Source organism: Phaethon lepturus, unplaced genomic scaffold (assembly GCF_000687285.1).
Source record: "Phaethon lepturus isolate BGI_N335 unplaced genomic scaffold, ASM68728v1 scaffold47805, whole genome shotgun sequence".
Taxonomy (NCBI): domain Eukaryota; kingdom Metazoa; phylum Chordata; class Aves; order Phaethontiformes; family Phaethontidae; genus Phaethon; species Phaethon lepturus.
The window spans coordinates 7477-27995 of record NW_010543539.1 but is presented as its reverse complement, the minus strand read 5'-3'; the positions used below and the strand labels follow the sequence as shown (position 1 = coordinate 27995).

At 36.5% G+C, this 20519-nt stretch overlaps 1 protein-coding gene across 1 annotated transcript; it reads left to right on the top strand.

The window, feature by feature from the left end:
• Positions 1-325: 325 nt before the first annotated feature.
• On the top strand, positions 326-18521 carry PRKCI (protein kinase C, iota). The gene is made up of 16 exons (XM_010288368.1): positions 326-440; positions 4955-5044; positions 6367-6417; positions 7640-7725; positions 9081-9221; positions 10071-10125; positions 10877-10935; positions 11391-11567; positions 12546-12643; positions 13642-13728; positions 14306-14441; positions 15457-15544; positions 16722-16847; positions 16952-17031; positions 18014-18103; positions 18402-18521. Exons 1-16 carry the CDS (start codon positions 326-328, stop codon positions 18519-18521), a joined length of 1599 nt encoding a protein of 532 aa, XP_010286670.1.
• Positions 18522-20519: the final 1998 nt, after the last annotated feature.

Genomic DNA, 20519 nt, shown 5'->3' with positions numbered 1-20519 from the left:
GTATATCTCATTTCTGTGTGTGGTTAATATCTGCTGCAACTCACTTGATAGTTATTTGGGAATTTAAATCTTAATTTTTCTTAAGCAGATACCTGGAGGATTAAAGTCAAGTAGTTGGTAATAAAAATCACTTGGAGCCTGACTTTGCTACAGGAAGGGAACTTACGTGCTAATGGTTTACTAATATTACTTTACTATTTTTAGGTCGCTGCAGCAGGGATGGGTTTTACGTTAGCGGTATATGGAAGACATTAGAGGTGACGATTAAATGCCACATGTTGCAGTATCATTTCTCAAATTTATTTTTCTCTTGCTCAGGGACATCATGATAACGTATTTTGAACCTTCCATCTCATTTGAGGGATTGTGCAGTGAAGTTCGAGACATGTGCTCCTTTGACAATGAACAGCTTTTCACCATGAAATGGATTGATGAAGAAGGTAAATTGGTGCTTGGTCTTATGATAAATATTTGATCAATATGTTCCTCAGCTGTCTAGCTCTTCTGCCCCACTCATCTTTTCCTTTCCCTCTGCCTTCATAAGATAAGCTTATAAAACATACTTCATAAATATGTTTTTAGAAACAGTAAATCTGACTCTAAAAAGAATGGTTATCTAATGCCTTTGTAAGTTTATCTTAATGGAAAGGTCGTTGTTTCAAATGGCTTGGTGTGGAGAGCTCAATTTTTTTTTTTTAACCAAATAAATTAATACTCAGTGGTTATCAAAATGTGAATTCAATGTTAGTATTTCTTAGGGCAGAAATTGAAAGTATACTGATGAAGAAGCTCGTAGTTCCCGTTAAGTCTTAAATCTATGAGACTTAAACTGATCTTAAATGATACAAATTACAGTATTTATCTACAATACCGGTATCATTTAATATATAGTTGAGTTATAGTGGTTTTGGTTACACATACATTTTGAGTGTTTGTATCAGCTGTTACTTTATCAACTTAAAATCTCTTCAACACATAACTATTAGTAAAACTTTTTCTAACTATTAAAAGAGAAATTACTTGTCCAAGTAGCTTTTCATCAAAGTGCAGTAGTAACAGCCTTGGCTTAGAACTCTTGTCATCTCTAGCGCTTATGTTATCCATGTTGAAGTTTACCTTGGATGAAAAAAGTTCAGAGTCTGTTCTTCCTTTTACTTAACAGATGTAGTCCATTTCTGAGCTGTATATATAGGTTAGCAATTTTTTGAAAAGGTTATTTGTAGTTCCTATTTTCTTTGTGGAATTGGTGTATTCTACACATAGGTTTTGAGCTACACCAAAGAGATGTCTGAATTATGAAATAGCTGCTGAGTTATTTTAGCATGCTAAGTACTTGATGCAATACATAAAAGGCCATAATATGCAGTGATTTGTCAGCAGTGATTAGTATTTATATGCAGTGATTAGCATAAATGGTGCTTATAGAACTGTTTCCTCCCCTTCTCACAGCTTTCCCATTCAAAATTGGGCAAGTGCCAGGTTATTCAGAGCTTAAAGCTAAACACGGACCAAAGCTGAGAGTCGGTCGTAGTAAGGAATACAGATCTCTAATGAAACATTTGTAGAAAATGTTGTGTAGATTCAGTGGTTTACTTGAAGGAACAGTTCTGTCTCAATTTCTGCTCTTTAGAGATAGGTTTAAAAAATAAAAAAAAAAAGGAATGCTGCTGTTCAAGTAAGATTTTTCGTGTATTCACATAGGATTCAATTTTCACAAGCAATCCATGTTTGCTTTAATCATTGACTTCCAGTTTCATGTCAGTAGAGAAAAAGTTAATCTGGTGATAACGAGTGTGTTTAAAGAAAAAAATCCCCCGTCTTTATTATGAGTAATTCTTGCATCTACAATGCGTGGCTTCTTGCCAAGACCCCTGCCTCCTCTCTTCTTCTCTCCACCAATCTTTTGTGTTTTCAGTTGGTATTCTTTCTAGAAACTCATAATTTGCTTTCTTGGAAAATTCCCATATCACATTCTCTTCACTAAAACTGTATTTGACTCTTTAATAATAGTGTGAGGAAATGTGCGTACCGTGGACTGATGCTTGTTATACTGCTGTCCGAGCATCTCGTAGTATAAGACAAGATATGGCATCCAGGCCATCTTTTCACTACTTAGCTGATCAAGCACTTTAGTCAGTATGTGACTGAAGTGGGCTTACGTAGTTGCTGAGGTTTTGATTTGTCATTTACTAAATATCTTTTTAGCCTTTGCAGGATGCAAGAGCATTTTGTGTAATTACCTCTGTTTCATAGAGGTAATGGCACACAAAGGCAGACCTACTTCAGTTGAGTGGAATCGCTTTAAAAAAATGGTTGGATTCAACTGGAAAATAGAATTAACTTGATTTGATTTTACACAAATTTCTATTTTATCTGTATGCAGTCAGTTCATCTTACCTCCATCTTGTGAAATGTACTTTAGGATGAACCTAACCTTGTTTGTGTTCAGTCTGTTGTTTCTTGCTATATGGTTCAAATGTAAACTTTTTCCTGACACTTTATCTCAGCTTTCTTCAGATGGCTGTAAAATTCTTACTAGTCTGATCTTGTTGAAAGAGTATTTGTAGCTCATCTGTTTTATATACCTAGTCACCACTAAAAACACTTTGTGGATTAAGACCTCTGTTATCCCCTTTTAGATTTGGAAGTGAAATTGTGAATCTGAGAGCAGTGTTGGAGAGGATCAGTTATGTGCTGTTGTCATTGTTAGTTAAGTTGTTAATTCTGAAGCTTCCTACTAATGTCTATAAACCTTCTGTTCCTAGTTTAAAGCACGGTATATGTTCTCGAGAGGCTCCTTCTGCCAAAAAGAAACACAAAACTGTTTGCACAGGTGTCAGAAACAAATGAAGAAAAACTGGTTTGTTGATTCTCATAGTGAGTCTGAATAAATTTAGTTGTTCCTTCTCTTTCGTCTGTGCTCTGCACTGTGTGAGTTTATGCAGTGGGTGGGCAGGTTGGTGTCCAGATAGGCTGATTGTAGTGGGGAGGCAGTATGGTGAAAAATTACTACAGCTGGCTTAAAAGAATAGTTTTGAGGATTATGACATGCAGAAGAGAATGAAGACAGAATGCTGCAAATGGACAGTTTAAATGTGTTACTATTTTAGCAATAGAAAAGAATGGATGCATTAGAAACAAATCAAATTAACTGGAAAAACTTTTTGTAGAGTGAGTTTTAAATAGCCCCCTGCCTGCTAGGTGCATGGTTCTATGGAAAAGCCTTAGCAGTGCCCGTATTAATTTTGGTATCTTGTAGTACAAAACAAAAAGGGAATAGTTAATAGACTGTTGCTAGTTAGCTTTCAAACCACGCTGTTGACTGAAGATTCAAAGCAGTAAAACTTCTGGATTTGATCCTGTTCAGCTGAGATGAAAATTGTTCTGCCTTCTTCCAGTTCAGGTACCCGCAACCAGTTTACCACTTAAGTGTGTAGAAAGTAGTATTTCTGTTAAAAATTGGAAATGTCATATGACAGTAGGCTTGCTATATGGGATTTTGACTAGGAAGAAGCTTGTTGTGAGCATATGCTAGAGTATGAGCAGGCAGAGATAGATCCCATGTTCTTGCACAGAACAGCTTGTGTAGGTTGAGGGGGGAAAATAGTTGAACTAATAAACAGAAGTATTTTCTTTCTTTGGGGCAGTGATGATTCAGATTCAACATTGCTTTAAACATGCTTCAGTTGTAGTATTATTTTGAACAAGGTTTCTTCTTTTAGGGGGATAATTCTCTAAATACTATTACTAGTCTGCATCAGACACCAAAGAAAACGTTTTGTTGCATGGCTGTTCTTTTCAGTCTTTATAGCTGTTTCCAAATGCTGACAGACACAGGAGATAAAATATCAGATGTAGTCTTTAGATGAATCATGAGAAACAGGTAAAGTACAGACTGTGCGTCCGAAGGATTATGAACCAAGACTAGAATTTAAGGTCCTCCTTGCTCCTGATCCTGAATACAGCAGGTCTTTAGCTTGATCTCCTTTGTTCCTCGCCCACCGCTGTCGCTAAGTTTTAGATCTACCTATATCCCAAAATTGCCCTGATGTAAATAAGTGTTGTTTAATGATTCTGAAATACCTTTGTGGATAGATGTTGGGTTTTTTTAGAAATGTAAAGTAGGTATCTACAAAGAGACCTCAGTCAGTCCTAAACTGTTACGTCTGAAACAGAGATTTGTTAAAGCAATCCAATACAGTCTTGTCAGAGAAACTTAAAAATGCATACCAAATGTTTGTATGATAATCTGCTCCATCTCAAATGGTAAACAAAAGCTGCAATTCCTTTATTAAAAAAGAAACCAAAAAAAAAAAAAAAACAAACCCCACAAACAAAAAACAAAAACAAACACCAAAACCCAACCCCTGCTTTTTTCCTGCCCTTTCTTTAAGGGCTTTTGCTTCAAATAATCCTGTAAATGTGAAAGTAGTCGTTAAAAATCAGAAAAATGGGGTGTTTTCACTTAGGTTGCATGATTTTTCCAATGTCTTGGTTGAGGTTTGAGGAAAGACTAGAGGTCTAGCTGCTTTTGGACCTCCTGATTAAAATCTTGGCAATATTGAAGCAGCTCTGAAAATAGAATTGACTCAGTTCTAATTAAAAATGCATGAAATAAAATGGAATTTTGGAAGGATTTTAGGTGCAGGAAGATAACCTGCACCTCCTGTACTGTGTAACCATGCTTGTAGCGGACCAAACCAGTGAGGTTTTGTGATTATGATCTGCTTGCCTCTTGGGAATAGATCTCTTTTAAACTTTTTTTTTTCCCCTGAAAGCATTCAATATGACTGTATTTTCAGATGTACTCTCTGAAGAGTGTTAAAAATAAATAGACTTGTGAATATTGTTCTGTTTGCTACAATAATTATTTTAGAACCGACTGTGAGGGAGCTGTTGAATGGCACAAAAGTAACTGGATTGAGTTTTGTCTTGTTCTTTTTTCTTTCTACAGGAGATCCATGTACAGTTTCTTCCCAGCTGGAGTTAGAAGAGGCCTTTCGGTTGTATGAACTAAACAAAGATTCAGAGCTTCTAATTCATGGTATGATGAAATTTACTATATTACTCCTCGTGTTTGTGCCTGTGAAGTAGAACTTTTACCTTGCGTTAGCTGTGTCTTTTGCACAGCCTCCCCAATTAAAGCCTGTTGCAGCATTCCATCAAGAGGATGCTGCAGACCATGCACTGTGTTTTTATCTGTCAGCACTTCATCAATGTTCATTAGTAAATTAAGGGAGGAAAAAATACTTCGCTGTTAGCTTACTGATGAAAGACAGCCCCTGTCTTTCATTCCTTCATCCCAAGTGCCTTCGTATGCTTGTTGGCAATGAATGGTTGAAGATATATAGTACAGTGTCCTTCACTTTGTTACTGATAAGTGCTTTAGAGCAGCATCTATATTAGCAAAAAAAGTTGATGAGTTCTATTTGTGATGCCTGATGAGTCAAAAGTTTGACTTTTCTAAAATTAAGTACTCTAGACCAGTTTTCAACCTAATAATATCGTGCCCCTGTTTGTGTAATTGTTCAATTTTTATTTTTCAGGGTTATATGCCTATTCTGGTAGCTTCTGCAGTGTATTCTTCTAACTGTTTGTAACTTTTTACAAGTAGAAGATAGATTTCAGTTTAACAGATTATAGCAGAAAAGCAGTGATCATTGTAAACAGTGTTAGTGGGTGTGTTACACTACTGTGTCTTGCCATGGCCCTTATCTAAAAGGGTGAAAAAGATTTAATTCACCATCAGCTCATTTGGAAGGAAGAGACAGCTTTTCAGCTTCCCACAAAGACTTTAAAAAAGTGGAAGAATGTAATCTGTTTCTATATATCTGTCACTGTTTCTGTTACTTCAGTATGCTTTTTGATCTGCCCTTTCTCCATTTCTTTTTGTGTTTGATAAGCTTCTGAGTAAACCAGCACCAGGGTGCTCTCTCCTCAGTTTTACTTCTCTCTGACAGTTACTGAAGCTAAATAAACTGAAAAAAATGGCTAATGTAGACAAGATCATATGAAGCTGTTTGGAAATCTTGACTATAAACTTACTATATTACAATTTCCTAATACTGATGGTTGGTCACATGAGAAACCATATTCTTGACTTTTTTCTAGTTATTTTCTTCAGGAAGTAACTTGATTTAGTCTGCCTTTGGCTTGTATTTCTCATGTAGATCACTGTTAGGTCCAGCAAAAGGGTTTTGTGGCAGCTTTTCAGTTCACCTGCTCTTGCACACAAGGTTTTGTTGAAATGCAGTCTGTGCTGTCTTCCTAAATGGTTGAATGCCTTTCAGAAGTGTTGTATTTAACCCAAAGATTTCTTTTCTGTCCGAAATAAAAATTAATCGGAAGTTAATGTCTGTCTTGCAGTATTTCCTTGTGTACCAGAGCGGCCTGGCATGCCTTGTCCAGGAGAAGATAGTAAGTAGGCATTTTAATTAAGAAGTACAGAAAATCAGGAATTCAGATTTCCTGTTTTAGAAGACTGTTGATATTCTATGGTTTGGCATCCTACACTTATGAATATTAATAATGTAAATCTTTACAAATATTTAAGAGGAATAGAAAGTCTTGCTAAACTTAAATGTTGTTTGTCATTTCTGAATCATTGTTAATAAGCATTTCACGTTCCTGTTAGCTATCCATGTCACTCTGCTTTCCTTGCTTTTGCCTCTTTTGACAGTTTTTTATCCTATTCCTGTCTTTTTGGTAGTTGCCAGATTGCTGGCTGACTAATGTGAACAAAGACTTGTAACCAGTGGTAATGACTTGTTGTATCACCATTTAGAGATCTGTGGTTAAATCATTTTAAATTGTTTGGGTACTATCAGGAGTATTCTCTGAAAACCTCTGAGTTATGTTAGCTAACGTACTTAGACATTAAAGAAGTAATTTTCCCTCTGCCTTAAAGTTTTATAAAAGAGTATTTGTATGTTATGCACATGCACATCTGTCAGCTTGATATCCAAGTCTCTGACAAATGTAAATGTGCATGCTTAAAAGTTAACTTTGGCAGTATGGGTAATGCTGCTTTTCCGAAAAAATGAGGTTGCAGACTGAATCAGAAATAGATTTGCAACTCAGTGTAGTTTTGTATATTACAGTTTTCGATTTTGGTTCCTGACATGCCTCTAACAATGAAAAATAAAAATTTTAAAAAAATAAAAAAAAACCCCAACACACAAAAAAACCCAACAAGCCAAACCAAAATCAGTGGCAGCTGTGGATCTAAAACACTGGAGGATTTGCGCAAGCAATCTTATAAATCAGGGCGCGCTCCTGAAATTAACCTTCTTTCCTCCTTCCCTTTCCCCACAGCTCCTCCCCAAGTTTAGGTAAGGTAGGTGCATACTTTGCACACAAGTGTTTGTATTGTTTCGGCAGTTTTCCTTCTCTTGACTCACTGTTCTTTTTTAACTTTGGAAAAGCAGAATTAACTTCGAGTTGATCGGGATATTCTACTTAAAATTTTCTCCAAAACTTAAAAAATGAAAAAGATACTTGGAACACTACTCTGTGTTTCTCTAAGGTGCAGGAGTGACACTTTGCTCTGCAAGTCACTCTACACAGAAATGTCCATGAGAAGATGTTGTAGTTCTGTGTTTATATTTTTATGGATATAATCATATGTTTTTCCTCTTAGAATCCATTTATCGCCGAGGCGCCCGCCGGTGGCGAAAGCTCTATTGTGCAAATGGTCACACTTTCCAAGCCAAACGATTTAACAGGGTGAGACTCTTGTTGGGTACTTAAAACCATGATACAGGGATGTCTTACTTCCATAATTACAAGGTCACTGCCTTGAAAAATTTTAAGGTAGTTTTATTCTCATTTTTGTTGTTTGTCTATAGTATGTAAGCTTTTGGTAACCCTGTAGTTTCAGGAAACTTAATCATTATCAGGAATTTAAAATAGAAGAAGAATAAATTGGTTGCAATTCACTTGACGTATACTCTGAAACTGTGATACAAATTATATAAATGCTCCCATGTTCCCTTAAAATCTTCCCAGAGGGTAAAATTGAACATTGGCTTTAGGTGACTATGAGTTGAAAGTACACTTTCAGTTCTTTAAGTTCTGGGAGTAAAAAGGTCTGAACTCACTTAACGATGCACAGACTTCTCTTTCATTACTTTTAAATGAAAAACTGAGATGTTTCTCCAAACAGCCTGCTGTTATTGATGATTACATGATGGCATGTAATCAACTGAAAATAACAAACCATTTGTAATATTTTCAAGAAACAATGGTCAAATATAATTAGCTAAGGACAAAGAAGGTTATCTGTTGTATTTAGAAAAAGCAACAGCAAAAACCAAACCCAAAATATTTGTGTAAGTCAGGTTCCTTGACAGCTTCAATAATCTTTCCTTCTTTTCCAAGTTTAGTGTATTGTGTGCTTAATGCTTGAGATTGTCTCCACTAAACTTCATCTTGAGCATCCTTCATATCTTCTCTACTGCGCTTTTTTTTTTTTTTTTTTTGACCTCTTCCTGGTCAAAGACTGTCAAGGCACCATAGTTTAATCACTTTCCACTCTTGCTTTCATAGACACCCTGTTTTCATGGTTCCTTTGAGTTGTTCTGTGAACGTCCTTCAGCGAGTGCTGATTTTCCCTTTTCCTGTTATCTAGTGGTCTAATGTGTTGAAGCTTTTGCTCTCCTGCCTTCCTCTGTACAAATATAAGGACTCATCTACACAGAGATGACGAGGCACGTAGCAAATTAGCTGGGGCACTGCAGCCTGCTGATTCAGCTGCAATGCTGTTGACCTGGAGTTGGCTCATGTCTCCCTGAGCCTCTGGCAGCAGAAGAGGCTGGCTGTGCCTGCGCCTTTCCGTGTAGGTGCACGCTTTCTGTATGGCAGTTGCTTCTTATTGTTCAGTTCTAATTTTTGTTACCCACTGTATTGTATCTACCTGTTTGTTCTTAAAGTTTTCAGATGTAGACTCTTGTTATAGTGGCAAGTTCAGTAGGGATCTTTCTGATCTCCTGTCGTATGTTCTGTGTTATTGAAAACGTGGCTGAATAGTTCTAACTGCTTAGTTTTGCTCTTTAATCGGTTTTGTTGATTTACCATTCTAGAGAGCTCATTGTGCCATCTGCACTGACCGAATATGGGGCCTGGGTCGCCAGGGATATAAATGCATCAATTGCAAACTCCTTGTTCACAAGAAGTGTCACAAACTTGTCAGTATTGAATGTGGCCGTCATACACTACAACCAGTAAGTCAAACTTCTCTGAAAAGTTGTCTTTAAATAACAACAACCGACCAATCAAACAAAAGCCCATTTTATACCAATGGCTTTTGAATTGTAGTCTGCGAATAATCACATTAAATGAAACATTATTCTTTATGGTTACTGTGACATTTTGTAAGAAAGTTAGGGAATCACTTAGCAGAATGGCAGTTTAGTGGCAAGATGGGAGTCTAACTTTCACATCTGATTTTTTTCTTGTGGCAAATATAAATATACAAGTGTTATTTATCTCATCCTTCACTATATTGTTACATAGTGCATACGCACACATGTGCTATTTTATATCTTCAAAGTGAGGTACGGGTAAAATAAATCCTCTAAATGTCTGTTAGACTTTTCCCATTTCACAGAAAAGGAAGATGAAGTGCAGAAATCTTGACTTTTCTCCTGAGAAATTACATCATTTTTAGTTCTTAAGTCCCCAGTAAAATGTAGATGGTTACTGCTCCTTGGTTAATATTAAAAGCAGACAGCTAAAAGTCTGTGTTCTGTGAATTAATTTGACTAATATATGTACTGCTGAAGTACTTGAGCTTTTCTGTCTCATTTCTCATCTGTTATACTTTTTTTCTCTGGTGTACTGAGTTGTCACTTCCACAGCTTCTGGAAATCTGTCGTAATTTCTGGAAAATAGGTAAAATAAGGACTGCAGTGGTTTCTTTTATTGTGTATGGATTAGAGCAGTAACTATGTTAACTAATCAAGTTTAAAAGTAGCTAGATTATATTCCTCAGGGATATTTATTTTATTGTCTCTAAAATAATGTCTCTTGACTTGGACAGTCTATTACAGAAATTCTGTGCATATTTTCAGGAACCAATAATGCCTATGGATCCATCATCAGTGCATCCAGATAATGTAGAATCGGGTAAGATCAATAATTTTTTTCTTTAAAGTACTGTAAGTTGCTGAAACATGAACTTTGTGTTTTAAAAGGAAACAGAATAACTTTAAATTATTTTTAAAACACGTCTTCATAGAACCAGAAAAATCAGCTTCTTAATGCTAAGGGGGATATAACTATAAAAATTCCTTAGTTTTCCATATCTTACCAGTTTGATAAACTTGGCTAAAAAGGAAGAATTTAGTCTGTCTGTCATATTTTTCCATCAGTAAGCTGTGTACTTTAAATGCTGTAATCAAACAAACAGGAAAACCCCTTAACAGAATTAGCGGGGTTTCTACTGGATCGGTAGCCACACAAGTTCATTCTTGTAGCAATCAAGTGATGGTCCTAACATTTGATAGACAATGATTAGTTTAAAAACCAAGCAAGCCACTGTTTTGCACCGGATTCTTTGTGTGTGGAGTCAAGATTAATCTGAAGAGATATCCAAATGTAATTACAGGGGTTTATATTAGCCATAACTGACTATTAATGCAGTACTGCAAAAGAATTATTCTGATGGTTTATAAAAACCAAAACAACACCCTCTGCCAAAACAAAACCAAAGAACACCAACCAAAAAAATAAAACCCCAAACAAACAACAGTTTTGAATCCTTAGAATAGACGCATTTAAGTCGTGTACCTCTCTGAGCTCTTGTGTGCGGAAATTTTAAGGCCAAAGAAAATACTGCTATATCGCATTGGTCTAATCATTTTTCTTTCACCTCTAGTGATTCCGTACAATCCCTCAAGTCATGAGAGCTTGGACCATGTTGGTGAAGAAAAAGAGGTAAAGTATTGTAACCAGACTAACTGTATTCAGAGATCTTAAAGACTTTGTGTCTCTCAATTTCAAGAGTTTAGTATTTTAACTTGTTACAAACTGAAAACTAGTACATAAAGCATGTTTGGGTTGCTCACTCAGGTGTATGCATGTATGGCTTGCATGCTGTTTTATTTTGAACCTTGAGTTGAGATGTGCTTTGAGTTAGAAAGTGTAGATGTGCTTTGACTTAGAAAGTATTCCAAACTGCTCCAGTTCCATTTGTTTCTTATCTGCCAAGTCTCTCTGTCTCCTTCCTTTCCCCTCACATTCCTTTCCAGGACACTGCAGTTTTAAGAAAAACAAGTGTTAATTGAATCAGTTGTTTATATTAATTTTGCTGTTCTGTATGGAATGCTAACTTTTGTGGTTATTACAATTGGCAAGCCTGCTTACTAAATTCAGATTATCTTTATCAAAAGGCAATGAGCACTAGAGAAAGTGGCAAAGCTTCCTCCAGTCTGGGTCTTCAGGATTTTGATTTGCTCCGAGTTATAGGAAGAGGCAGTTATGCTAAAGTACTGCTTGTTCGATTGAAGAAAACGGAACGCATTTATGCAATGAAAGTGGTGAAGAAAGAGCTCGTCAATGATGATGAGGTGGGCAAGCTTTTTATCAATAAATCGGGCAACTCTTCCAAAGAGCTTCAATACCTGCCAAAAGGTGGGAGCCAGACTCCTGGGTCTCCGACACTAATTGAAAATTATACATGCGGTTTCTTAAACATACTATACTATAGAAGGTTCTAAGACAGATAACCAGTTTTGAGGTCTTCATTGACAGAGTGGTAGCTCACCGCTGGCCTCCTGTGCCAGTGGTTTCTGTCATGAGCCTCATTGCCTCTGTTGTCAGTGTCTCCTTTTGTGATTAGCACTGTCTGGAGTGGTGCTCCTGCAGAATTCAAGTTAATAAGCCTGGCTTGCTTCGTTTTTTTGGAGCAGTATTCCATGTCTCCTATTATGTTAGCTTGCTGGGCTGAAGAAGAAATGGCTGGAGTCTGGTTTTCATATGTTCAAGTTTGGGTTTTTTGTCACAAAGGAGAAACTCTTATGATGTTATTTTAATTGCTCTTTAGATTGGACCTCCATCTTAATAATTTTTGTAGCTTGTACAGTGATTAGTGTAAACTTCTCAGAAATTGTAGTATTAGACTGCTAAACGCCTCTTGTTGCTGAAGATTTCCCTTGTGTTTCTTTAGGCTACTCTGAAAAGACCTGAGTGTGGTTTACTATCCAAGAGCTTCTGTATTTATTTCTCAGTCTACCATTGATTTCTTCTGCGTTTCTTGGTGCTACTTCACATTTGTGTGCACCAGTTTATCTTTTATAGATGAGTGTTTCTTCATTCCCAAGTGTAGTTACACAGTGAGGCTAAAAGTATGGGACACTCAAGACAGGAAAAAAATGAGTATGCTAAATTGTATTGCTTCACACTGGAGAACTATATAATACTTAATTTCTCGCAAGTGAAATGAGGATGACGACACACTTAAATACCTTTCCGCTAATTGTCATGAACAACTTGACCTAAGAATTGCAACAATCCTTTTCTGAATGTCGCTTTTCTTAAATAAATAGGACATTGATTGGGTTCAGACAGAGAAGCACGTCTTTGAACAGGCTTCAAATCATCCCTTTCTTGTTGGACTACACTCTTGCTTCCAGACAGAAAGCAGGTAAAAGTCATAAGATAATAAGATGATAGTCTTATTAAAAAAATATTTCATACTGTTAGGCACCTCAAAGGCCTTTTTAAAGCATTAAGTGTTAGGTAGGTAGCAAAAGTCAATGTGCTGTAAATCGTTGTAGCATTTTATGAGCAAAAGGCCATGTTCATCATCTGAGCTTTTCCGATTGGGAAGATGCAAAAGAATGTAAAATAGTGATAGGTATGATGGGAAGGATTCTGGACAGGAAGAGAGGTACAGCTAACAAAAACGGCTTAAGAATAGGAGGTAGAAGACAGAACCTAGAGAGGGAGGAAAAAAGGTTTAGGGAGAGAAATGAGAAGTATGAAAAATGAGGAAATTTATTTCAAGCTTGCAGGGACTCTCTGAAGACGAGTGTCTGAGCAAGACTTGGAAAATAGTATCTGAATTTTAAAAAGTAAAACAGGGTAACAGAGATGAAAATTGTTATTTTCCTGTGTGTTTATATATAGGAGAAGAGATTGCAGTAGACTAATAAATTACTATTCTATACAGTAATAATTTCCAGTATATATAAAGTATAGTTATTGTATATTCAAAGAACATCCTTGCTTTTTGAAAAGGTACAACCTAGTGGAGGGAAGTGAGAAGAAAGAGTATTTGTAATACACTAATAGTATTAACCACAAAGGAGATTAAAGGGATCAAGAAGGAAAATGAGAATTTTTTTTTTTCTGATTTATGCATAGAAACTGATGTGAATCTGTTTATATAGTCACATATGTAATAACTACAAGCAGTAGCTTACTTTCCTTTAGAAATAAAGGAATTGTCTAGAGAGACTTTGTATACTTAATTTTTAAATTTGGACATTTATTCAAAGCAAGGGAAAATGGTGAAACCAGCCATATTACCAGAGAGACGGGAGGAGTTGAATTGACATTGTTCGATAACAGACCTGTAACATCTCAAACCTCTTTCAGCCTCATATACAATAATTTGTAAAAAACTCCTGTGTGTTTCAGGTTATTCTTTGTTATAGAGTATGTAAATGGAGGAGATCTAATGTTTCATATGCAGAGACAGAGAAAGCTGCCGGAGGAGCATGCCAGGTATGTCTAATTCCAGATTTCTTGCATCAAAACAGTTGGTTTTCTGACACAGTGCAGTAGTGCAGAGATATGATGATGAGCTAGCAAATCCTCTGCAGATGTTAAGGATTTAAGAGATGTTAAACTGCATCCTCATTTTAATGCTGCAAGCTACCTTATTTTTGTTTCAAGGAGGGACTGTAATAGGAAGCACTTAGGTATTGTTTGCATTAGCATTACCCTAGATGACTTCAGTCTGATCTGAATTTTTATCTAGAAAAAAACTTTTGTGGTATTTTTTTAAACTGTCTAATGATACCAGCTGTCCAGGCAAATGCTGAGTTCTTGGTGCATATGCTTCATCTCAGGTGGTGAGATGAAAGGGATGACTTCAGTAGACATTAATATTAATTAAAAATAATTTTTGAAGTGACTGTGGATAGAAACGTTTGTATGATTATAAACAACTTATCCACTTCTCTGTGAAAAATAGTAGAATATATGGGATAATATTTAGAAAAGTATGATACTACCAAGATTGTGTTATGGTGGTTTGGGTTTTGAATACTTGAGTCATCAGTATCTCTTTCTACACTAGGTTTTATTCCGCTGAAATCAGTCTAGCGTTGAACTATTTACATGAACGAGGGATAATCTACAGAGATTTAAAACTGGATAATGTGCTACTAGATTCTGAAGGGCATATTAAACTCACAGATTATGGCATGTGCAAGGTAAGCTCTAGTTCCTTGCTAAGCAGTAAAATCAATTAAGAAATTGTCATAAATTAAAGGATGAAGAGACTTAAAAATGTGAAATCTCAAGGTATTCATTTATGCACAGTGCAGATTGGTGTTTCTCTTTTCTCCATTTGTAGAAGTGACATGAGTATACAGCCCAAGTGTACAGACTACATTATAAAAACACAAACTGTATATATAAAGCTGCTCTATCAACTTGACTAGGAGGGTTAGGCTGAAATAGTCCAGATAGCTTGATTTCAAAGAGAGCAAGAGGTTGAAATGTATCAGTCCCTCTTGCTCCCATTTGGATTCTATGACACTTCCATTTTCTCTAGAAAAGCTTTGTCACTACAAAGACACTGGAGCCACAGGTTTGACTTTGCCATGGAATTTCCATTATGCTAATCCATTAGCCAAAACTATAACATTTAAAATAGATCTAAGCAACTGAAAAGCATGAAATAATACAGGTTGGAAAGGGCCTCAGGAAATCTAATCCACCCTCGCACTCAAAGCAGGGTAAGCTAGAAGATCAGGCCAGGTTACGAAGGGCTTTATTCAGTTTGGCCTTGAAAACTTCCAAGGGTGAAGACTGCACAACTTCTTTGGGTAACTCCCCCATTCTGCATCCCATGCCCTTCTCTGAAAAGCTCGTATCTGTCCATTACAACACCCCAGTCATATAAGCTGTTGCGCCGTGCCCGAGTTACTCCCATTTGCCTATTGTTGGAGGTGTGGTGGAGTTTACTAGCTAAAACCTTAAAAGATGTTGTCGTCAATAGGTACATGCTATCCTTTTGAGACTCTAGATGCAACCTACTTCTGTTTCTTCTGAAACACGTAGTGGTTTGTATTCATTTACATAGAGATTTAAGTATATTTTTACTAAAACGAAAGCAGTTTATTCAGGATGCTTAAATTAACTCAAAATGAAGTTCTTAACAGAGGGAGGATTGTGGGATCTTTGGTTAATTGTAAAGTATTTTCTTCCCATGTTTTCTTAAAGGAGGGTCTGAGGCCTGGTGATACAACCAGTACGTTCTGTGGAACTCCAAACTATATTGCGCCTGAAATTCTCCGGGGAGAGGATTATGGTAAGTTGAATTTTTCACTGCTACCATATAACTTTCACCTTGTCTCTTACTACTTACTCAAGTTGCTTAGCAGTGAAAAGTATAAATCTCCATTAGACATGTGATCAATCTTAATTCAACATCCTGTCTGAAAAAATAAACACTTCAGAGGATGGAAAGCATCACACCAAGCAAATGAGATACCTTGCCTTCCACATCTTAAATTCTTTTTATCAGTCTTGAAAAATAGCTTGAGTCTCCCAAATTTATTATTGTTTGTAACTATTTCAGGTACTGCTAATGACACACTTGCAGTCTTGAATTATGCTTGGTTTTGGAGCTTTATATTTGGCAGCGATGATAGTATTAGATATAAATGCATTGCCAAGGGCCTGGATAGTAGGCATCTCTTTCACAAATCTCAGTGTTAAAAATAAAATGGTCTATGCAATTGCTTGTTCAGGAAGTCCACAAAATTCCTGAAGCAAGAGACATTAAGAGAGTATAGAACGCTTACTCTGTATGTGTCCTGTCACTTATCCTTTCTTCCTAAGCTTCCAGTACTATGCCAGGCAGATCTTTTTGATCTGTTTTCTTCCCTTAAGGCTATAACAGGTTCTACAATTAGTTCCTATTTTTAAAAAAGTATAAATATTTTTAAAATCTACAATCTTATTTTAGTTGAATGTCTCTTTCAGACTGGCTTCACATCTTCCTTATCACAAACTTTCTAGGCCAACCAGACTATATCAGTCCCAGCCTAGCTACTGGAATTTTTTCTTTAGCAGTGAATAGTAGAACAGATATGCTTAGCTCCATAAATGACTGTCTTGCTGCTGTTAAGAATCACATACTTCCTCTTTGTCCTTATCCCCTGCCGTGGATAATGCGCTGTTGGTTAGTAATGACTAAGCTTAAATATTATCTAAACCTTTGTTAAGGTCCTAACACCAACCTTTAAACTTTTTTACATTTCCTTTTCTTTGTACAGCATTCCCTCCTGTTGCACACATAATGAACCAAGTAATGTCTAGTACAATTGTTACCTCTCTCTTATTCAGATAATCAGAAAGACTGGCAATACTTAAATTTTTGAACTAATTCTTTTCTCAAAACATGTCTGTCTTTTGGCCCCAAAAGCGTTGGTAGGTTTTTTCTCCAAAATATCTTCAGTGGTGTCTTCTCCTTTGAATTCTAGGCTTCAGTGTAGACTGGTGGGCGCTTGGTGTACTTATGTTTGAAATGATGGCAGGCAGGTCACCATTCGATATTGTTGGGAGTTCTGACAATCCTGATCAGAACACAGAAGATTATCTTTTCCAAGGTAAGTACCATTAGTATTCCTACACTTCAGTGCTTTGTTTCTACTTACTTTTAATCTAACTTTAAAGATGCAGAGGCTGATACAGTCCTTTTTTTTTCTTGCAGTAATTTTGGAAAAACAGATCCGAATTCCCCGATCCCTTTCTGTTAAAGCAGCAGGTGTTCTAAAGAGTTTCCTCAACAAAGTAAGAGATAAAGAGGACTATTTAAAACTTCTTATGAGTAGCTGGTTTTGTTTTTTTTTTTAAACCTATTGACTAATTGATGTGTAGCAGATGTACTTTGCCATATACCGAAACGGGATAGAGAAGGTGTAAGCCTAAAGCAGAATTTCAGTGGGGCTGGGAGACCTATTCTAGATGCTTAAAACCTGACGATCCAGATTGTCAGGCTGGGATCATGAGTAAATTTCAGATTAAAGGCATAGAAATGCTTCAAGTGACTTCTTTAATCCAGAGAATTGGACAAACTTAACAGATTTATTTTGGTTCTTAGAGAAGAGGCTTAGCAAATCACTTTGACAACTCCTGATGACTTCATTCAGGGAAGTGCAGAAGTGGTACGTGTTCAGTGTTTGCTGGTAACTAACTAGCCCGAGAGTCAAAAGGTGCATATGTGATAGTGGACTAGTCCAAGCACGTGCTGGTCTTAATTTAGTGTGACATGAGTGGGAGAAGAAGAGGTACTGGAGAAAACAGATTTGGTTAAATTGTTCTAAGAAAGTATTACTGTCCAAGAATACTACTTCTGTCGTAACTCCTTGGTAGTGTGTGCATATGCATACGTGGAAGTGGAATTATCTTGTTAAAATAACCTTCTTTCCACCATATTTACCTGCAGTTACTATCCCAATGTGATTGCCAGGCATACTCAGTCTGCTCAGGGAGGGGTGGGGTGGGGGGAAGAATCAAATTCTTTCCAAACAGGTTTGAATAAAAATGAAGAAAGATGGCATGAGTGTTTATAAAACTCTGTTAAAGGCTTCCATATGTTCTCACCTATTTCAGACAGTAAATTGGAACAGTTTCCAACGTAAATAATGTTAACTTAGTTCTTCAGTGCCCGTTGTAACTCTGGTGTGTCATTTTTCAATGAATTAGTAACATTTGTATTTAACTCACGCATAGCCCATGGCACCCATTTAGAAATATTTTCTTCCTTGCACAGGATCCAAAGGAACGTTTAGGCTGCCATCCTCAAACAGGATTTGCAGATATCCAGGGACATCCCTTCTTTCGCAATGTTGATTGGGATCTGGTATGTGGATGCCCGCTGGCCTGGCTTATTTTCTTTGTTTATGGTAGTGGCTTCACAACTTGTTTTGAGCATGAGAGATGACATAAATACTTCAAAAACCTTAAGCTCTTAACTTACGATGCATCATAATGATGATACAGAATCTTTTAACCCTTTTACACACGTCAAGTACAGTAGATTAATAGAACGATTGTAGAAAGTATACCAAAGAAACGTAACAGTAATTTCCAGCCTCGTTTAAAAATCATTCAATAGGTTGTAACTCATTCTTGGTGTCACTAAGTGTGTTTATTCTTAGATGGAGCAAAAGCAAGTGGTGCCTCCATTTAAACCAAATATATCTGGAGAATTTGGTCTGGATAACTTTGATTCCCAATTCACCAATGAACCTGTGCAGCTCACTCCAGATGATGAGTAAGTAATATAGAATTTAAGAGGTTCTGATAAGTTAGTGAAGGAGTTATAAAACTTCATTTAATAGCAGTTGCAGTGCATAGAGTATACGTAAAGCAGTAAACAACATTTTCTTGTGTTACTTTGGAGAAAATTCTGTTATGTGTCCTCATAGTAGACTTTGTATGGCTGGATTGAGTATTGTACTCTGGCATGATATAAAAATCAGCTAGCAGTAGGAAAGTTGCTATAAAGAATCTTAGTTCAGGGAAAGATGAATAAGTGCTATTTTACAAGTTTTAGTGGTATCATCTGCAAGAAATGAACGTGTGAAGGAAAAGACCTGTTTTGTCAAGCGGTTTATTTTTGCATTAGTTTAAGCCATGAATGTTGGATTTAGATTAAATTTATCTTGGGTGTTCTGAACAAGAGAATATGCTTTCTTTGGCCTGTTTGGGTATTTTAAGTTGTTAGTAGTCAAGTGAAATTATCCTGGCTGAAAAGTCATGATTAAAATGCATGATAATGCATTTGATTTTGGTAGTGGATTTTTGGTTCCTGACTCCTGAGGGGCCCTGGTTTGGGATGAGGAGGGAAGGGCCTTTCTACTTTGACTGAGTCACTGCTGTTTCTGTTTTAGGACTTTTTCTAGGGTTTTGTATCATGTTCATGTTGTATGTAAACATGAACAGTAAATATTAAATGTTATCTGTGCACCTTAATTAGGTCTGAGATCCAACTTCCTCCTTCATCCCTTTCTAAATGCATAATGTACAAATAAAAATTTAGAAAAGTTGCTGATGCCGGTGCAGTCTCTATCACATCCTAATGTTTTCATTTTTTTACAAAACTGGCTGTTTTGGGAAAGTTTTAAAACTGCAAACCTTGCAGATTTGCTTTGTGGGGAGAATACGTGCATGGGAGCAGCCCAGTCACTGCTTCTGGGTGGTTTTGTGTTCTGCTACCATTATAGGGGCTAGGAAAAAAACAGTGGTAACTGTAAGGATAGAGAGGGACAAAAAAGAGACAGGAAATGTTCTCAGTTGCAATCTGCTGTACAGGTCTAAATTTTAAGACAAACTATCAGTTAATATCGTTGCCTTTTTAATTTTTCTGAACTAATGACTTTTTTTTTAATCTTAATAGTGATATTGTGAAGAAGATTGACCAGTCTGAATTTGAAGGCTTTGAATATATAAATCCTCTTCTGATGTCAGCTGAGGAATGTGTCTGAATTCTCTATTTCTGGACTGTGCCAATTGTTACTCTGTCTGTTTCCGCATGGATAAACATCTCTTCATTTGGATGCACTTGCATAAAATGAGTAACTGAACACCTTACCACCTAGTGTGAATTACTCCCTAATTTTCTTTTTATATTAATTGTTGTCCAGGACAGTTGTTACGCTGAACCTTTGGCTGCCAGATTTAAAATGTCAAACTTTCCAACAGTCTTGCCAAACTTGAATTTTAATATAGAAGTTGATCTCTGGGGTTCCTGACTGAGAGAGGGAGCCTGGCTGTATACCCTGCCAATACAGCGTTCTGATAAAGGAAAGTTTTCTTACTGCTTTAAGAATACAAATTGCATTAGGTTATGTAATAAAATATAATTAAAGGACTTCCATTTTTCCAGCAAGACAAGTTAAGACCTTATGACTTCTGTAGTTCTAAATCGCTTCTCTCTGATTTCCCTGTTCTCCTAGACTTAGAGCTATGTTACTGTCCTTCAGACTGAAATGACAGCAGGGAGAGCAGATCTTTAAACTGAATAGGTCAAGAATGGCTGCTTTCACGGGGTGTATTGATCCTATCCTAAAGGAGATGATTAACTCAATATTAGAATCAATAGACTTTGCTCTGAAATTATACACTAGGAATTGTACGCTGATACACAGAGTGCCTTTCTGAGCCTGTCCCTTTCAGCGAGGGTTGTACATGGTATAAAGTGTCAGTTTAAATAAATGGAATTCTATTAATACTTTGAAAAGTTAAAATCTGTAGAGTGTAATTTAGCAGTAACG